The sequence below is a fragment of the Ailuropoda melanoleuca genome, chromosome 2, assembly GCF_002007445.2.
Source record: "Ailuropoda melanoleuca isolate Jingjing chromosome 2, ASM200744v2, whole genome shotgun sequence".
Lineage (NCBI taxonomy): Eukaryota > Metazoa > Chordata > Mammalia > Carnivora > Ursidae > Ailuropoda > Ailuropoda melanoleuca.
In genome coordinates this window covers 68,035,081-68,052,110 of record NC_048219.1, presented here as the reverse complement: position 1 = coordinate 68,052,110, position 17,030 = coordinate 68,035,081, and the positions used below count along the sequence as shown (strand labels likewise).

The 17,030-nt window shown below is 35.8% G+C and overlaps 1 protein-coding gene across 3 annotated transcripts in view; it reads right to left on the bottom strand.

Annotated features, from left to right (window-relative positions):
- Positions 1-17,030, bottom strand: part of SNX7 (sorting nexin 7) — a 150,585-nt gene that overhangs the window by 108,082 nt on the left and 25,473 nt on the right. For all 3 annotated transcript variants that reach the window (XM_034653967.1, XM_011236917.3, XM_002928953.4), the window contains exons 3-7: positions 11,803-11,913; positions 11,298-11,462; positions 9,020-9,218; positions 4,264-4,463; positions 767-853 (exon numbers count right to left, since the gene is read on the bottom strand). In XM_034653967.1, coding sequence (XP_034509858.1) covers positions 767-853; positions 4,264-4,463; positions 9,020-9,218; positions 11,298-11,462; positions 11,803-11,913 — 762 coding nt within the window. The remainder of the gene's footprint in view (positions 1-766; positions 854-4,263; positions 4,464-9,019; positions 9,219-11,297; positions 11,463-11,802; positions 11,914-17,030) is intronic.

The following is a 17,030-nucleotide window of genomic DNA, read 5'->3' as shown; positions in this document are numbered from 1 at the left end:
AAGTGATACCACCACCTCTGAGCCTACTTGTGCTTCAAGAACTACACGAACTTGGGGGAGTTACTGCACTTTCAAAGACTCTTTCTCAATTTTAAAATGAGAATAATAATTCCAAGCTGAAAGTAATACTCTGAAGATATGCAAAGACAATAAAATATAAATACTAAAATACTGTGGGCGATACTATAATGTCTGGAATTAGCACAAGAACACTTCAGAAAAAAGAGGAAAGAGACAGGTGAAGAAAGGTGGACAAAATGGTGGAAATTAATGAAGCCCAGTGATGGGTAAACGAGTTCATTATATCACTTTTTATGTTTGAAATTTTCCATAAAAATCTACTGCAAGGAAAGACGAAACTTGAAAATGAAGACACCTCCTCTATAAAGATTTTTACAAGAACTAGAAAAAAGTGTATACGAACACTGACTTATTTGGTATAAACACCTTATAAAACGAGCAAAAAATGGATTTGTCTACCAACCTTCTTGAACAATGCTAGGTACCTTCTATACTCTAATTTAAAAAAAAATAACTTCATACTTTACTCAAGATTAAGAGACAATATAAGATGGAAAAGCAGAAAAGCATCATTGTTTAGCTTGCAGACTCACTGAGTACTCCATGTATAATCGATTTTTAGAAGAAAGTTTAGTATCATTTGCTGAATCCTTAAAAACAAGCATGCAATGGAGTTCTACGCTGCTAATAAAAATTTCAAACAATGAATTCTATATGATTAATATTAAGAAACTCAAAAACTTACCAGATCAGTATCTGCCTTTTTATACATCAAAGCTTCTACTTTGGAATCCAGTTCTGCTTGTGTTTGGTCTCTCCTTTTCATAACGCCCTTCATATCAAAACACAAGGACGGGAATAGGTTGTACTTAGGTTTAATAATATTTGTATGACAAAAAACATGCACTTTAGAATCTAAAGAACATCTCTTCCCCAAGTCATTAGTCATTTGGGGATACAATGACTTAAAGAAATTTTTTTTAATCTCTAAAAGCTAAGCTGAAAGCAAGCATTTAAGGGAGATTTTTTTCATGAATCTTTTATTCATTCTCCCAATACACATCTTACTGGGTTAGGTATTTTATGTACAACTCTTGATGGAACACTCTACACATATACAGTTCTTCAAAAAGAGCAAAAAAAAAAAAAAAACCCAAACCAAATAATCAAATTTAAAAAATGGTGTAAAGTGGTTGCAGATGGGACATCACACAGGCCACTCACCTAAAAATGTCTATAATAATTGGCAGCCCACTTATCCGATTCCAAAGGCATGGTTAATCAAAGAGTTAATTATAGTGGGGAATCAGAAAACTGAAGTGCACACTCACATTTTGAGACTCTGTCTTAGCTTAAAATATATCAATATTAATCAATTAGCCAAGCTTTTGATGAGAAATCACAGCCGCTTCTCTGACTGAGAGGAGTTCCATCTTGTTTTCTTGAATAACCACGATTTCATGTTTTGGTGTCCTTAAACTTTAAAACACCCTTGTGAAGGAATTTGAGTGCAGAATTCACCTTCACCTTTTACAATGTTTGCCAGTCTTTTACAATGTCTTTCCCTGAGTGTCTCGCTTTTCTTCCCAGACATGCTACTTGGGCTTTATGGACCCAAGGACTCTTTTTATTTGTACTCATCTTTCACTGGTTTTCACAGTATTAGTTTAAACAATAAAATTGTGATAATGAACACAATAGGCCTAAACAGTTTAAAGAAAAAAATAAAAACAAGTTCCAGGTAAGTAAACAATTAAACCAGAAAGAGTAGAAATGCAGGACATACAAGAGAAGGGCCTTAAGGAGGCACAGGTCTTTCAGGGGTTTTCAGAGGAAGGGAAGAACCTACCCATGGTGCAGTTAAATGGAGACCAGATAAGATGGCCACAGTATTTGGGAACTGAGAGGCATTAAGGATAAAAAGCATCCTAGGGGCACCTGGGTGGCACAGCGGTTAAGCGTCTGCCTTTGGCTCAGGGCGTGATCCCAGCGTTATGGGATCGAGCCCCACATCAGGCTCCTCCGCTATGAGCCTGCTTCTTCCTCTCCCACTCCCCCGCTTGTGTTCCTTCTCTTGCTGGCTGTCTCTATCTCTGTCAAATAAATAAATAAAATCTTTAAAAAAAAAAAAAGCATCCTAAAAATTACTCAGCCTAGCTTTGTGCCTGATGGAATCACTCTTAAAAACACTCAAAAGTGAGAGGCGCCTGGGTGGCTCAGTCGTTAAGCATCTGCCTTCAGCTCCGGCCCTGATCCCAGGGTCCTGGGATCGAGCCCTGCACTGGGCTCCCTGCTTAGTGGGAAGCCTGCTTCTCCCTCTCCCACTCCCCCTGCTGGTGTTCCCTCTCTTGCTGTGTCTCTCTCTGTCCAAAAAATAAATAAAATCTTAAAAAAAAAAACACACTCAAAAGAGATGAACATTTCTACTACTTTCAAAGAAATCAACAGAAATTCAGCTAATTATCACAGATCTTTTATATTTATTTCAATGTTTCATTGCATTAATATCAGGAACCCCTTCCTTTCTCTAACCCAAACGACACGTACTATAATTTAGTCTCATTTATTTAAGGTCTGTTTCCATAAATATGAAGTAACTGTGCTTCACATAGGTAGAAATAGCTCAAGCAAGATTTTGCTTCACAGAAGACAAATAGCAAAATTACACAAATTTAATCATTTTGTCAAGGCATTCACTTCATTATGTTAGCTCACACTGAAGAAAACCTTCCAATATAAAACAGACCAGAACTGTAATATAAATGCTACTGATTATACCTTAGGAGTCTACAAAATAATATAATCAAATGAGAACCTATAAAACAATTCTTTCTGGTTACTATTATAATTTTTCCACACCTACAATGATAAACGACTTAAATTACATAATTTTCATCTTGACATAATAAAGAGAAAAGCACATCTAATTAAGGGAGAAGAATCTACTATCTTTAATTATACAAATCGGATCTCTTTGAAGAGCCACACAAGGGGGATATCAATAATGAAGCAAAAAAATGAAATGTAGCCAAGGAAATTGATGGGAACAAGGAGGAGACTCCTTCAAATGAAACATTAGAGGCCTTTGGGAAGCAAGAAGGGTCTGTTTATAGAAGACCCCAATAAAGGCAAGTAACAGCAACAACCTGAAATAGCTACAAAATATTTAATGACTCTGAAAGAAAAACCTAAATGTGATAACCATGAAAAGAGCAAACCTCATGCTGAAAGGCTAAGAGAGCTTTTCTTACCAAGACAGAAGCAAAATTAAAAAAAAAAAAAAATCCTCCCAAACCAAGAGTACATGAAAACATTGGCTCCAATTAGAAATGGCAAAAGAAATGGACTACATCTGAATGCAAGCAGACTCCTCCCCCCACTGCCACGCTAAAACATCAGAACCCTGAGGGTCCCAGTTTGTGCAAGGTACTGTGAGCAGAGGATAATACAGGATGAAAAACACTAGCTCTGCAGATAGCATTGCTAAATCCCAAATATCTGGGATATTAACTTGAATTGAGGAGGTTAAGTGCAAAACTTTGATATAAGAGGAATAAAAGCCTTTGCAAATAGTGAAAGAAAAACATTTTAACTTGAAGGATTTCTTTTTAGAAGCATCCAGAAGACAGAACCAACATCAAGACCCTACTCAAGTACTCTGCACATAATGATACTAAATAACTTGCTAAATCAAATGTACCTAGAAGGGGGTAAGCCACTCTTTCATGAAAAGAAATTTCTAAAGCACTAAAAATTTTTAAAGTAAAATTTCAAAAGCTTGGAAAAACTAATCATATTCTCTATGTAAATCGTGACTGAGGGTGTTTCAAATCTATGTGTAATCTTATTTTTTTTTAAAGATTTTATTTATTTATTAACACAAGCAGGGGGAGTGGGAGAGGGAGAAGCAGGCCCATAGTGGAGGAGCCTGATGTGGGGCTCGATCCCATAACGCCAGGATCACGCCCTGAGCCGAAGGCAGACGCTTAACTGCTGTGCCACCCAGGTGCCCCTATGTGTAATCTTAAACATCACTGTTGCTAATGAGTATTCTGCCTTTTATTAACATATTCTACTATTAATTTACTCACATAGTGAACAAATATTTACGGAGCATCTGTACATGCGAAACAATCTGCTAGGACAAGAGGATAGTGGTGAAAACACAGAAATAGAAACTGCCTTTGTAAAGCTTATAATCAGGTCCAGGACTGAGGTAAAAGTGTAATGAGGCGTTCTTACCATTAACATTTCACTATAAAGTACATACTCATGTACAACAGGAAGCAGGGCCTCCGAGAGTCCAGACATCCGTTTTTCAGTGGCCTTACAGCATTTGTCAATGCAGCTGGCAACCCCTTTTAGAGTATCAACCAGGTCTTCTTCTGATGCTGACCACAGAATATGAATTGGGCCATATTCTCTCATTTCATCAGAATATTCTAAAAACAAAAATTAAGCTCTTCAATTTATAAAAGTTTTGAAAATCCCTATATTAAAGACAGTAAGAAATGTATTTTTCTCATTATGCATATGTTCTTCTAAATGAACATAAGAAGATGGATATCATCTTTCATTAAATTGAGTGGTCATTCCAATCCACTCAGGCCAGTTCTTGAACGACTACTGTCCAAGAGTAATCAGTAATCGCATCCTTTTTCATTCTCAAAATTATCTTGGCTTGGAATATAAATTATACAATCACCATTATCTATCAGGGACCTCTGCGTACCAAATAACTATACCTCAGTGTCTCGTAGGCAACGTTACCTAAACAGACTTGTCTTCTTCCTCCCCTTCTCCTGAATACACACCCTACTTAACAGTAATTGTTTCTAATGATCTAAGCAAAAAATCCAGGTATCATCCTATACATATACCTGCACAGAGCTACTCAATCACTAAGTTCAGTATTTCTTGATATCTATTTATCCATCCATCCATCCATTTACCTACCTATCTATTCTTGCTTCCACTGTCATCAGCTCATCAGCATCTGTAACTACACTACTGCAAGGGACTTCTAACTATTCTCCCTCTTCTATTTCTTGTCACAGTATATAAACATTGAAGCTGCTTAACTGAATTAGAAAGTCCTTTATGATCAGTCCCTACATTGCCTCTCCAGGTCCTACTCTTGAGATTCACTGCCAAAGATATTTTAATTCAGGCCAAAATAATTACTCATTCATGAATATCTCATGATTTCTCCTCATTTAAACATTACACATACCCATTTGCCTTGCCCTTTGCCATTTCTACCATCTGACAAACTACTTCTAATCCTTTAAATCCTAGCACAAATAAATTCCTTCTGATTCTGTTCCAAAAGATTTGTAGATGCTTTGTCCTCAATGAGCCGATCATAATTTTATACTCCTATTAATGCCTATCATAATTTTATGCTTGTATTATCCCATTCTATTATAATTGCTTGCATAAATCATATACTCCTAGGCCATATGCTCCTTAAAACAGGGGCTGAGTCTCATTATTTTCTTTTATCTCAAAGCCCGATACATACTGTGTTCAATAAATATTTTCATATTAGTGAGAGAATGAATGAACAACAAAAGATTATTCAGTGCTTGATAAGCCATTAATTCAAAAATTTGGAGTTCATTTTAAAATCTGAATATTTTTACATTTTTGCTTTTATACTATCATCTTTCAATGATAGCTTTTCATGGTGGAGAATGTATAAGCAATGAGCAATTTTTTGTCTACTACCCATTAAATACAATGAAATTCTCTATATTTTATCAGCTTACTACTCATTAGGGTTAGTTGAAATATGTCATATTACTCTAAATTAAGCTATTAAAATTTCAAAAGTTCATATGATCAAGTAAACTGAAAAATATTTTTAAAAATTTAAAAACAATGGAAATATTAGTTGTCACTGAATAAAGGTATTAGGTTTCATGACCACTAGAGCCTTTCCAACTGCACCCTCCTGATCTAGGCCTATCCTTTGTTTTAAGTAAAGGCCACACTAAACTAACATTTCTAGCAAAGAACAATGTTCTCCTTAATCTCTTCTTCTCAATTTACGTATACATCAGTGTGTATCATTAAACCTTGTAATATTTATGTTTATATAGAGAGCTTTCCTAAAATTCTACACTGTGCTCACACAGCACTCAGATCACATTTATATGCAAACACTTAATGAGTTGCACTGTAATGTCTATTAATGCATCTGTTTCCCCAACTAGACTCTAGGCTCAAGGACAGGTACCATCTTATTCCTCCTTTAGCCTCCAGCACAGAGAAGCAGCACAGCATGTGGTCAATACAAATATGGCAAATAAACTGAGAAACATAAAGGAAATCAAGATCAAAGAAAAAAAATTGAATAAAAAAAGTTTTAAGGTTTTATTTATTTGAGAGAGAGAGAGAACACGAGCAGGGGAGGGTCAGAGGGAGAGACAGAAGCAGACTATCCCAGGGCCCTAAGCCAAAGGCAGACACTTAACTGACTGAGCCACCCAGGCATCCCAAAACTTGAATAAATTTTTTTTTAAAGAGAAACCACTAGTTATGAATACCAAATTTTCATGATTTGAATATGAATGAAATGTCCTATATAGCTTAGGCTCCCCAGGCTACAAATGAAAACATTCCATCATTTTGAATAGAATCTGACAAGTGGGCTTCACACTGGAAAGACTAAGAAATCCCTCAAGTTTGGGCCAGGGGCAATCACTCCCCGAAAATTAGAACTCATATTTGTAAAGTCTACCATAAAATCCAGCTTTCCTTCTGAGCATTTCACAAACTTTAGAGTATACCAAAGATTTTAAAACTACTTCCTTGCACCAGCAAATGTGAAGCAACACACTGAAATTCTACAAAACCCCTACATCTCAAGAGTTTCCAGGGGCTTCTCTGAATTGCTCTCCCACTTAACTAAGCATCAAGAATACACTTAACAGAACTGGAATCACAGAACCCACTGAAAACATTTAGCCTCTTGAGATTAAAAAAAAAAAAAAAAGGTAAATAACAAGGGCAGACCAATAAGTCTTACCACAATGACATCAAGTATCAATGCATCAAAAAAAAAAAAATGAAGGGAAACGTACATTCAGCTATAACAATTTTTTCTATATTTCTTTTAATAACCAATCAATTCTTGATAAAGCAAATTTTCCTACCACCAAATGATATGTTAAGTCATTTATTTTTTCAATCACTGAACAGGTTTTAGTTGAGCACCTACTATGTGTTAAGTACTATCTAGATATAGAAATAAATCTTTTCCCTTTTTGGTCCTGATGGAATTTACTGTTTAATGGGGGACCCAGAAAATAAAAAATAATAATAATCAATATAGAGACTCTCGAACCAATTTTTGTTAGAAAGTAATATAAATTGACTTAGCCACTTTTAATGTAGTTAAATGCAATTAGAAAATTAGCAAAAAGTCATTACGGAATTGGAAAAAAATCATCATGGAATAAAGTCTAACTTATAAACTGAAAAACATAAGAAAATTGAAAAAGGAAATGGTGACAGAAAATAGGAAGAGGGACCTAAGTTCCAATATATAAATCTGTCTGCCATGCTGCGACAGGCCTAATAGAGAGCACTTGTTTCAAAAATACCACTAGAAAATGTGGAAACCCTATTTCCTGAAACATCAGTTCTTTGATTTTAAGCTATGATCCATGTTGTACATTTGAGACCAACTTCATACAACTACATTCAAAATCTTGAAGCTCAGGGCTTACTTTGCCACTATTATAAATGGGAACAAGAATAGCTAGTGATTAATTAAAGCAAATGGAGACTGGTCATGACTACCTTCGAAATCATATAGAAATCAAAAATGTTTTCAGTAAGTCTGGCCATAAGCCACACTTGAAGGGGAAATTCTAACTTAATGTTATGTGATTCCTCATGTAAGAAGCTTAGAGGTCACTACTCAATAAGTAAAATGCTGAGTAGACTGAAAAATGAACAACCTTTCTTGAATCTGTAAGATAGGAGAGGACACAGGACAAACCATCGCCCTCAAGGTTGGAAAGACAGGTGAATACAAGGAATCGTGGGTTCCTGGGCATACCCTGAAGAGCGAAACCACCTCCAGCTACCCACTGCGGGGGTCGGGAGACTGGAACTGTGATTGGGGAACTGCTGGCGGCTTAGTGTGGACAACTTTAAGAGTTAAAACCTTCAGGAGGACCCAGTCCTGGGGAGCTCCCACAATACTGTGAGACTTAATCCGAGTTGCTCAACTAGGTTCCCACAGTAAATACTGAATAAAAACTACTCCCGCTTCCTGCAGAGGAAAATGAACCATTTTGAAATGGCCAGAGTACTCTGTTCTCAACAAAGGCTTGCCCTCAGGGGAGACTAGTTAACCAGAGAAAGGGAGATACTCAACTTCAGCTCACTCTGGCCATTCTGTCCCAACTAAGCAGAGAGGGAAAAACAGAAACTTTTGTGACATTCACAGTCCAGAGTCACAGGCTCACTAAAAGACTGAGACCTGATCACAAAACTCTAGAACGGTTCTCGTATAACAACTTTTTCTATATTTAGAACTACAGAACTCTTCCACGTTTAAAACTATAGAAGCTTTCTCCACCCCCCCACCCCCACCCCCGCCTTAGCACATTACTAAAGGCCTGTTTACAGCAGTTCCTTTTACCCAGTATCATGTCTGGCTATTAAGAAAAAATCACAAGGCATATTAAAAGACAAAAAAGATAATTTAAAGAGATAGAACAAGCATCAGAATCGGACATGGCAGGGACCTTGAAAAGATCAGACCAGGGATTTAAAGCAACAATAATTAATATGCTAAGGGCTCTAATGGAGAACGTAAAGGACATGCAAGCGCAGATGTGGGCTGTACACAGACAGATGGATATCTCAAGAGAGAACCAAAAACAAATGCTAAATTCCTGTGGCTTTACTACACCAGCAACTGTGAAGATCCATCAGAAATTGAACAACTTTGTGATCACATTCCAGTGATTCTACATACCTCTTTGTTCCTTGTAAATTCTCTGAGATATTTTATCTATCAAATTTATTTTCTGGCTAAATATTTCAATAAAGTTATTCATTTCCATGAACTCCTCTGGGCGGCTTTTCACTCCTCTCATTGACAGCGCAACAGCTCTGACGGTCTGCCCCATCCTGCTGAGTAATCCAGGCCCTTGCTTCTTGTGAGAAGAGAGTTCCTAGAAACAGACAGACAGACAAATTAATGAAATATTTGTAGTGAAGCAAATATCCTAATATTCCCAACAAAAGGAAATCTAATTGGAAGGATAGAGAATAAAAATGCTTCATATACTCTTTTTTTTTTTTCATGTAGTTTGAAGCAGCTGAGTTTTATTGGGGTATAGTTCTTCCTCTAAGTCTGTCTTCTTGATAATATTCCTTTCCAAAGTACTTGTGTAAAACATATATACATGTTTCCTCTAGGGCACGGATCTTTAAAAGAACGAGGTTTAACAGAGGGAATTGTGCTTAAGGGGATATTGGAGAAGATAAGAGGATAATATGAGATGCAATCTATATTTTATAACAGGAATTTAATGGAAAAATGATTGAGAGAAGGTTTCTTAGGGTCTAAACTACTCCCTGGAAGAAAAAAAAAAGGAAAATTTCATTAATTCTTTGGTTATAATAATAGCTAACATGTATTGAGAGCTCAGTATGTTCCAGGCACTAAACTCATATTTTTTAATCTATAACTCACAATAACATTATGAGGTAGGTTCTATTACTATCCTCATTTTACAGAAGAAAATACAAACACAGGAAAGTTAAGGAGCTTGCTCTAAGTCCAAGAGCAATTAAGTGGTAGACAAGGATCAGTCTGACTCCAGAGGCTTCGCTGCTAAGCACTAACTGGCTTTGTCTTTGTGATGTTTCTACAGTAGTTTGTAAACAGATACTCCCTGACCATGGCTCTTCAATCAACTGAAGTTGGGTAAACTGTGACACTACCTCTACTGGCTGGCTGGCTGGCTGTAGAGAAAGATTTTAAAGAATATACGTAGCAAGCTGTCTCATAGTTAATCTGGGAGGGCTACAGACTTGCAAAAAGAATACATTCAATAAAAGGATAAAGCACACAAAAGTAACCCTTTAGAAGTACAGCATATTAAAAAGGAACACCAAGAAGACGACCCAGGGATTCTGGTGATGGTTGTAACACTTGTAAACATAGGTTTGGTATCAAATAAAAGTTGATCAAATAAAAGGTTACCCACAAGAAAAAAAAATCTATAAATAATAATGCTGACTACCACCAAATCCACAGAGAAAAATATTATTATGTATTATTCACCCAAATAATAAATAATATATTATCTTTATCCAGATTTTCTTTCTTGAAGGTCTTACACAGAAGAATACATATAAAGTAAACTTGCTTATTTCCAAGTCAGCACGATTTTATGTGCATATAACAACAGATGCCAACCTTGACCAGGTAACACATCTCCCAGGAGTGCTATACGGTCACTCGATAGAGTCATAGCACAGCACAAGTCACAACTGTCAAGCTATTACTGCGAATGTTGACTACACAGAATGCTTCCAGCAGCTTCTAAGGTTCTGGAGTCAGGCCACAAATTCACTTCACAGAAGTCTCAAAGGGCTTCCAAATAATAGTACTATCTGTCAAGACTGAGATGAACCACTTTCTAGCCTCTATCACTTTGGCAACAACTAAGAGATATAAAACTCAATATTGGTCAGCAATCATTTAATATGGACCATTTTCCCTATTCATTATTTTTCTTGGTGAGTTATATTTTCATAGGTGAAAAGAAAAAAGAAGAAGAACATATGAAGTTTCGGCATTAGAAATAGATACACCCCCTTCATTAGGTAACTGAAAGAAAAATAAGAAAATTGTAATCTCTTTCTGGCTATCCATCCAACCATCTATCCATTTAATAAAGACTTTTATTTTAACTTGAAAAGTCTTAACCCATTATAAAAATATATTTGTGCATGTTGTTCAATATTAGCTATATATGCAAGGACTACCCTGACATTAAAAAAAAAAATCAGCTACCAAGAGAAATATGAATACGTCTCTGTGAGGAAGACAGATGTCTGAGATGTTTACGTGTAGACCTGACACAGGGTTAAATCTGAACGATATCTCTCCAATGTCTGATAATCCATCTTAATTCAAGGGTGCTGCTGCCTAATTTAGAAAGGTCAACAAGAGGAAGCATACAACCTACTATACATAGAGACACTAAAGGATTATACGAGTATAAATCAAAATTCTTTACCCAAGCTTGTGCAGTAAGAAACACTTTGAAGTCTTCATTAAAAGTTAAAGTTGGATGATCAGCAATTCGGTTCAGGAATTTCTGTAGTGCCTTCCGTCGCGTCTCGATGAAGTCATCATTAAACCGTTCCACCATCCCTTTCACGATAAACTTCTCAGGCAATGGCTGAGGCAAAAAATTTTTTAAACGTATATGAGCATTATGTGGCATGGGATTATAAGGAATTCTACGTTCTTCCTTTCTGGAAGACTATTCGAACATGTGATGATTTCTTATAAAAATAATTTTTCAAGATTCACAATGCCACAACCAAAACTTCCAAAATCTTAACATATTTAGAATAGTTTAGAAAAACAAATCTGTACATAGATTGAATGTTTAAGAGCAAATGTTTCTCAGATCAAAGAGTTACACTGGGTTTAAAGGTCTGACATTAGGTTTTTGGCATTCTAATGATTCGTAAGACAAAATGGTAGCCACCCTATGGAACAAAAAGTAGACTTACTGGAATAATCAGAGTGGGGTGTGCTTCTTCAAGTTTTCCTTTCAACCAAAGGAAATCTTGATAACGTCTCCTAACTTCAAATTCACTGGAGTCAAATTCCCCACGAGATGTCTGAAGAAAGAAAGAGAAAATAACAGCACACGCAATATAAGACGGAAGACATTTGCCTAATGTTATTTTAGACATTCTGAAATAAATGGGTCTCTAAGAAAAATTAACAAATTCTAATTATTCAGTGTTTGTCAGCCTGTACTTTTTTTGCAGTCATCAATTCATGTAGCAGATGAAACAAAGCAAACTTTCCAGTATTTCCAGAAAGAAAGCAAACATCATGCTCAAATTTAAAATCCAAACTGAAAAATCTGTCTTAGAGCAGCCATCTGCCTTCCACAAGATTTTAACTACGATTATATTTGGCATGACTTTCTTGCTAACAAGAAAGTGTGTTCTGAATTTAGGTTTCAAATATATTTTTCTCAAGATGATTAGAATTCAGAATTTGAGGAAAGTTCTATTTTTGTAATTTGGAAAATAACCTGAACATAACTGAGAAAAAATGTTTTCCTGGAATTTGCTCAAATGAATTGCTTTGGTAAAATTTGCTTCTAGTATATGAAAATTCTAACATTTTACAGAGTGATTTTACCACTGTTTAAAAAATGTTATTAATGAAGATTTGATGTGAAAAGAAAATCTTCCTGTCATTTCTCAAGGGATTTTAAGTTATATGCCTAAAATCCTAAAAATTAAGCAAATAAATTAAAATATCTGTTCTCAACAAACCAAAAATCTATGCCAACACATATGACAAGAAGAACATGGGTACAATATCAACCTCACTTTCACTGCATGAATCCCAAGCCAAATAAAAAAAGATTATCTAATGTGCACTCACTCACACTAATATCTCATTAACTAAAATTTTTGCATATTAAAAATTACACACATTAATATTAAGGTTGAAATTTTCCTGGAGGAATAATGATGGAATGACACATTGCATGCATACTTCACACTCACCAGAAATATCAATCACCCACATAGTTGAATGCAATTGTAAAATTAAGGAGTTCAAGTCATAGATGCAATCTTAATTGTCACGAAATTGTCATGAACTTTTCATAAAAGTTATACTTTCCAAGGTTTATTCTTTTAAAATGAATGTTTAGAATATTATGCAATATATTTTATCAAAACATTTCCTTTTTAGTGGGAAAAAGTAGAGGTAAATGAGAGGCAGAAGTCTGAAGAACTAAATGTTCACAAAACACTATGAAATCTTAACTATGGGTACAAGTTATAGAAATGGTAAAAATAGGAAAACTAAATCTAGTAGAAACACAGTTTAACAACATATATACGAGTTGGTACGTATACATATATATGCAAATACACACATATGCATACATATATACGCACACAAAACATGGTTTATAGTCACTCATTAAAAAATACTTATTGAACACCTTCTTGTATGTGGCACATATGTATAGGTTCACTACCAATTTCCAAAAATACAAATTGGCATAACCAACACTAAAATACTCAAAAATTGGGCAGTGAAGAGCTTTATATGTCCTCAAGAATTTTCAACACTTTAAGTAAACATAGAACAATCTGATATAAATTCTGGCAAAGGGAATATGTAAAATCAAGTCAAATAATTGCTTGATTCTGTCCCCATCACTCAGTCATTGACTTAGAAGAGTTTTCTAACATACTGCAATAGCAGAGGAAGAAAACAGAAGATAAGTACAAGTCTCAAAGACAGTGTGATGCTTTCATGCTACTTGAAGAATTTATTCTATTCGCGAAGAGTTATAAGACTAAGATATGCAAGGAAAACAAGTATTATCAGCTGGGCTCAGATCATGGTTAATTTCCCAACAGCAGGGGCAGAATCATTGTCCCATCTAAAGTGGCCAATTTTGGTCATTAGAAGATAAATAGAAGCTTCCAAACTGTAGGAATAACAGGGTTTGAAGACAGACTCCAACTTAGAAAGAACACGTGTTCCAAAAAGTTAACTTGAGGCACAAATAATGCTTCTAATATAGAATACAGTTTTCCATGGAAGCTATATTGTAAATGGTGTTTAATTTTTCATGTCTAACCTTAAAAGCTTGGGTACTTGAAGTTTAGGGCGAATGGACTCGTGCAATCTATACCCCAAAATGCACTCATTCAACAAACACTGACCTTTGGTCAAGGGCAGTTACTCTAGGCTCTGAGGATTTAGAAAGCTGTTTTTGAGGGAAAATGAATCTTAGAATCAGGAATAGACTTTAACCCCTACTCCACACTGGCAGACATTCCGGAGTCTGTCTTCATGATGACGATGTGAGACAGCAGACCCTTGTTAAATCTCTTTGCTCTTGTTTCTCTATGTATTAAAGGAAGGCACATCTCTTGATCTCCAAAAGAGAAAGTTCTTCTTTAGAACAGTCACTTCAGATATTTTTACCCACAAGGAAAACAGATGCCAGGAACGTGGGCTTCCTGACACTCACCATTATGTACAGCCAGGTCACGCTTAAGTGTTCCTAAGTAGATATTGTCAGTGTGCATATGTGCAGATGCATATGTGCATTTACCCTGATAATCTTAATGTCATAAATACAAACTTTCAAAGAACTAAAACTTTCTCAGGGAAGCCACCTCTGAACCTCCACACTAAATGGGGTGCCCATGCTCATAAAATCCTGTATTTTTCCTCTCATAGCATTTATGACTATAATTAAATAATTAAACATGTAATTGTTTAATATCCATCACCCCCTAGGTTGAAAGCTCCATGAAGGTATGTCTGCCTTGATTGCTGGTGTTGTCTCAGTATACAAGCACAGTACCTGGGACATAACTGACATTCAACAAGACTTCACTGAATATATGAGAAAGTGAATAAATGACAAGTGAGTAACAAAGAAAAGACTATATCTGATAACATAATATTCATCTACTAAATGTTTAAATATTTGGATCTGCAAGGCATATTTTAGCATATATATGTACAGTCTAAATCCTAGAATGTAGTAAAAACAATCAAAGTAGAACAAAGGGACTTATTGTAGAGTAGTCTATTTCATAAAAGTGAAATGAAAGACAGTTTGCCATAACCACGTAGAGGTGCACAAAAATATAACAGGAAACACATATAGTATGAAAGTAAACGGTCTGGATTTAAATCCCAGCTCAGGTAATCATTATGGTGTGTAACCTTTGGCAAGTTACTGAGTTTCAGTGTTGTCATGCACAAAATGGGGGTAACTCATAACATCTAGGTCCTGGGATCATTGTTAAGCTTTAAATAAGTTAATATGTATAAAGTGGTTAGAACATTGCCTGGCACAAAGTAATCACACAATAACTAGTAGTTAAGCACACTGTAATACTATCACTATTACACCTATTTTAAGAGCAGTACATTTAAAGTATGATGTAAATTTGGATAACTCATCAGAATTATATGTCTGTGATTAGAGTAAAATTCATACGGTGGCTTATAAAAAAGTGTCTTTCTAAGAGAAACAAATAATGACAGGAAAATAATTCAGTTGCACAAATTCTTTGCTAGGAAGGATGATAACAATGGGTGCTTAGAATTAAAATAGTAATACCAGGAGGAATCTGGTTCTATTCTTGCCAGTATGTCTGTATAAACACATTAAATAGTCACAAAGACCCTACAAGGTTAGTACTGTTATCTTACTTACATCTGAGGAAACTAAGCATAGAGAGGTTAATTAAATTGCCCAAGACACATAGCAAGAAAGGGGAGTAATCAAGATTCATTTCCATGCTGTCTTGCTCCACAGCCTCTTGACAGAGGTATGATACCATAAATTTCTTCACTCATCCATTCACTGAAAAGTTAAATTGCTTACTTACTATATCCTAAGGACTGTGTTTGGAAATATGGATATCTGAAGATACAATTACCTTCCTTAAGAAGCTCACAGACTTGTTAGGAATAAAAACAAATAAACACATAGTTATCGACTTACCTGCAGATAGGCAAGAACTGAACATTTATTATGTGTCAGGCATTTTGCTAAGTATTTGACATGGATTACCAATCCTAAATCAATTCTTACAGCAACCTGCAGAACCAGGTTCGATTATCATTTCTGTTTTATAGATTAAAAAAAACAAAACAAAACCTGAGGCTTAGAAGGATTAAATATAGACTTTTAATTTCTTTGCTATACTGACTCCAGTGTTTTATATTCTTCAAGAATTCAGTTAGAACAACATGAGAAAACAGAAAAAAGAAGACTTCCAGCCTGCAGGTGCAGGGGATAAGGGGGGAACAGGCCTCATTTCGAGTTGCTGAAAAATAAACAGTAGTTTATTCTTCCTCTAGAAGTGGGACATAGCAAACAAGGAAAAGTATATGCAAAGTCACGAGAGTAAGAAATACCCTGGAGGGGTGCCTGGGTGGCTCAGTCAGTTAAGCGTCTGCCTTAGGCTCAGGTCATGATTCCAGGGTCCTGGGATTGAGTCCCGCATCAGGCTTCCTGCTCAGCAGGGAGTCTGCTTCTGTCTCTGTCCCTCCCCTCCACTCCTGCTCTCTCTCTCTGGCTCTCCCTCTCTCTCAAATAAATAATTAAATCTTAGGGGGAAAAAAAAAGAAAGAAATACCCTAGAGTCTTCAGATATTCAGATAACAAAAGTAGTTCTAGATAAGTGGAGAGCAGTATTAAAAATGCGGAGTTAGGAAATGAGTCTTACATGGTAAGCTGGCATCAGACTGAGAAGTTCTTTATATGTCACTGAAAGGAATTCGCACTTTGTTCTATAGGAAATGAGGAACCAAGGACGGATTTTAAGAATCTGAGTGAAGAGATCAAATATATTTTTTTATGAACTATAACTAGCAGCAAGGTGGAATTTGCATTGGAAGAAGTGATTACAGGAAGATGGTCCAAACCCTTTTCAGCTACAAAAGAGATGCACTACTAAAGAGATTAGGGTGAGGCTTCATAAAGAAAATATTACAGGGGCACCTGGGAGGCTCAGTTGGTTAAGTGTCTGCTTTCAGCTCAGGTCGTGATCCCAGAGTCCTAGGATCAAGCCTCGTGCAGACTCCCTGCTCAGGGGGGAGACTGCTTCTCCCTCTCCTGCCTGCTGCTCCCCACTCAGGCTCTCTCTCTCTCTCTCAAAGAAATAAAATCTTTAAAAAAAAAAAAAAAAAGAAAGAAAAGAAAATGTTACAACTTATGAATATA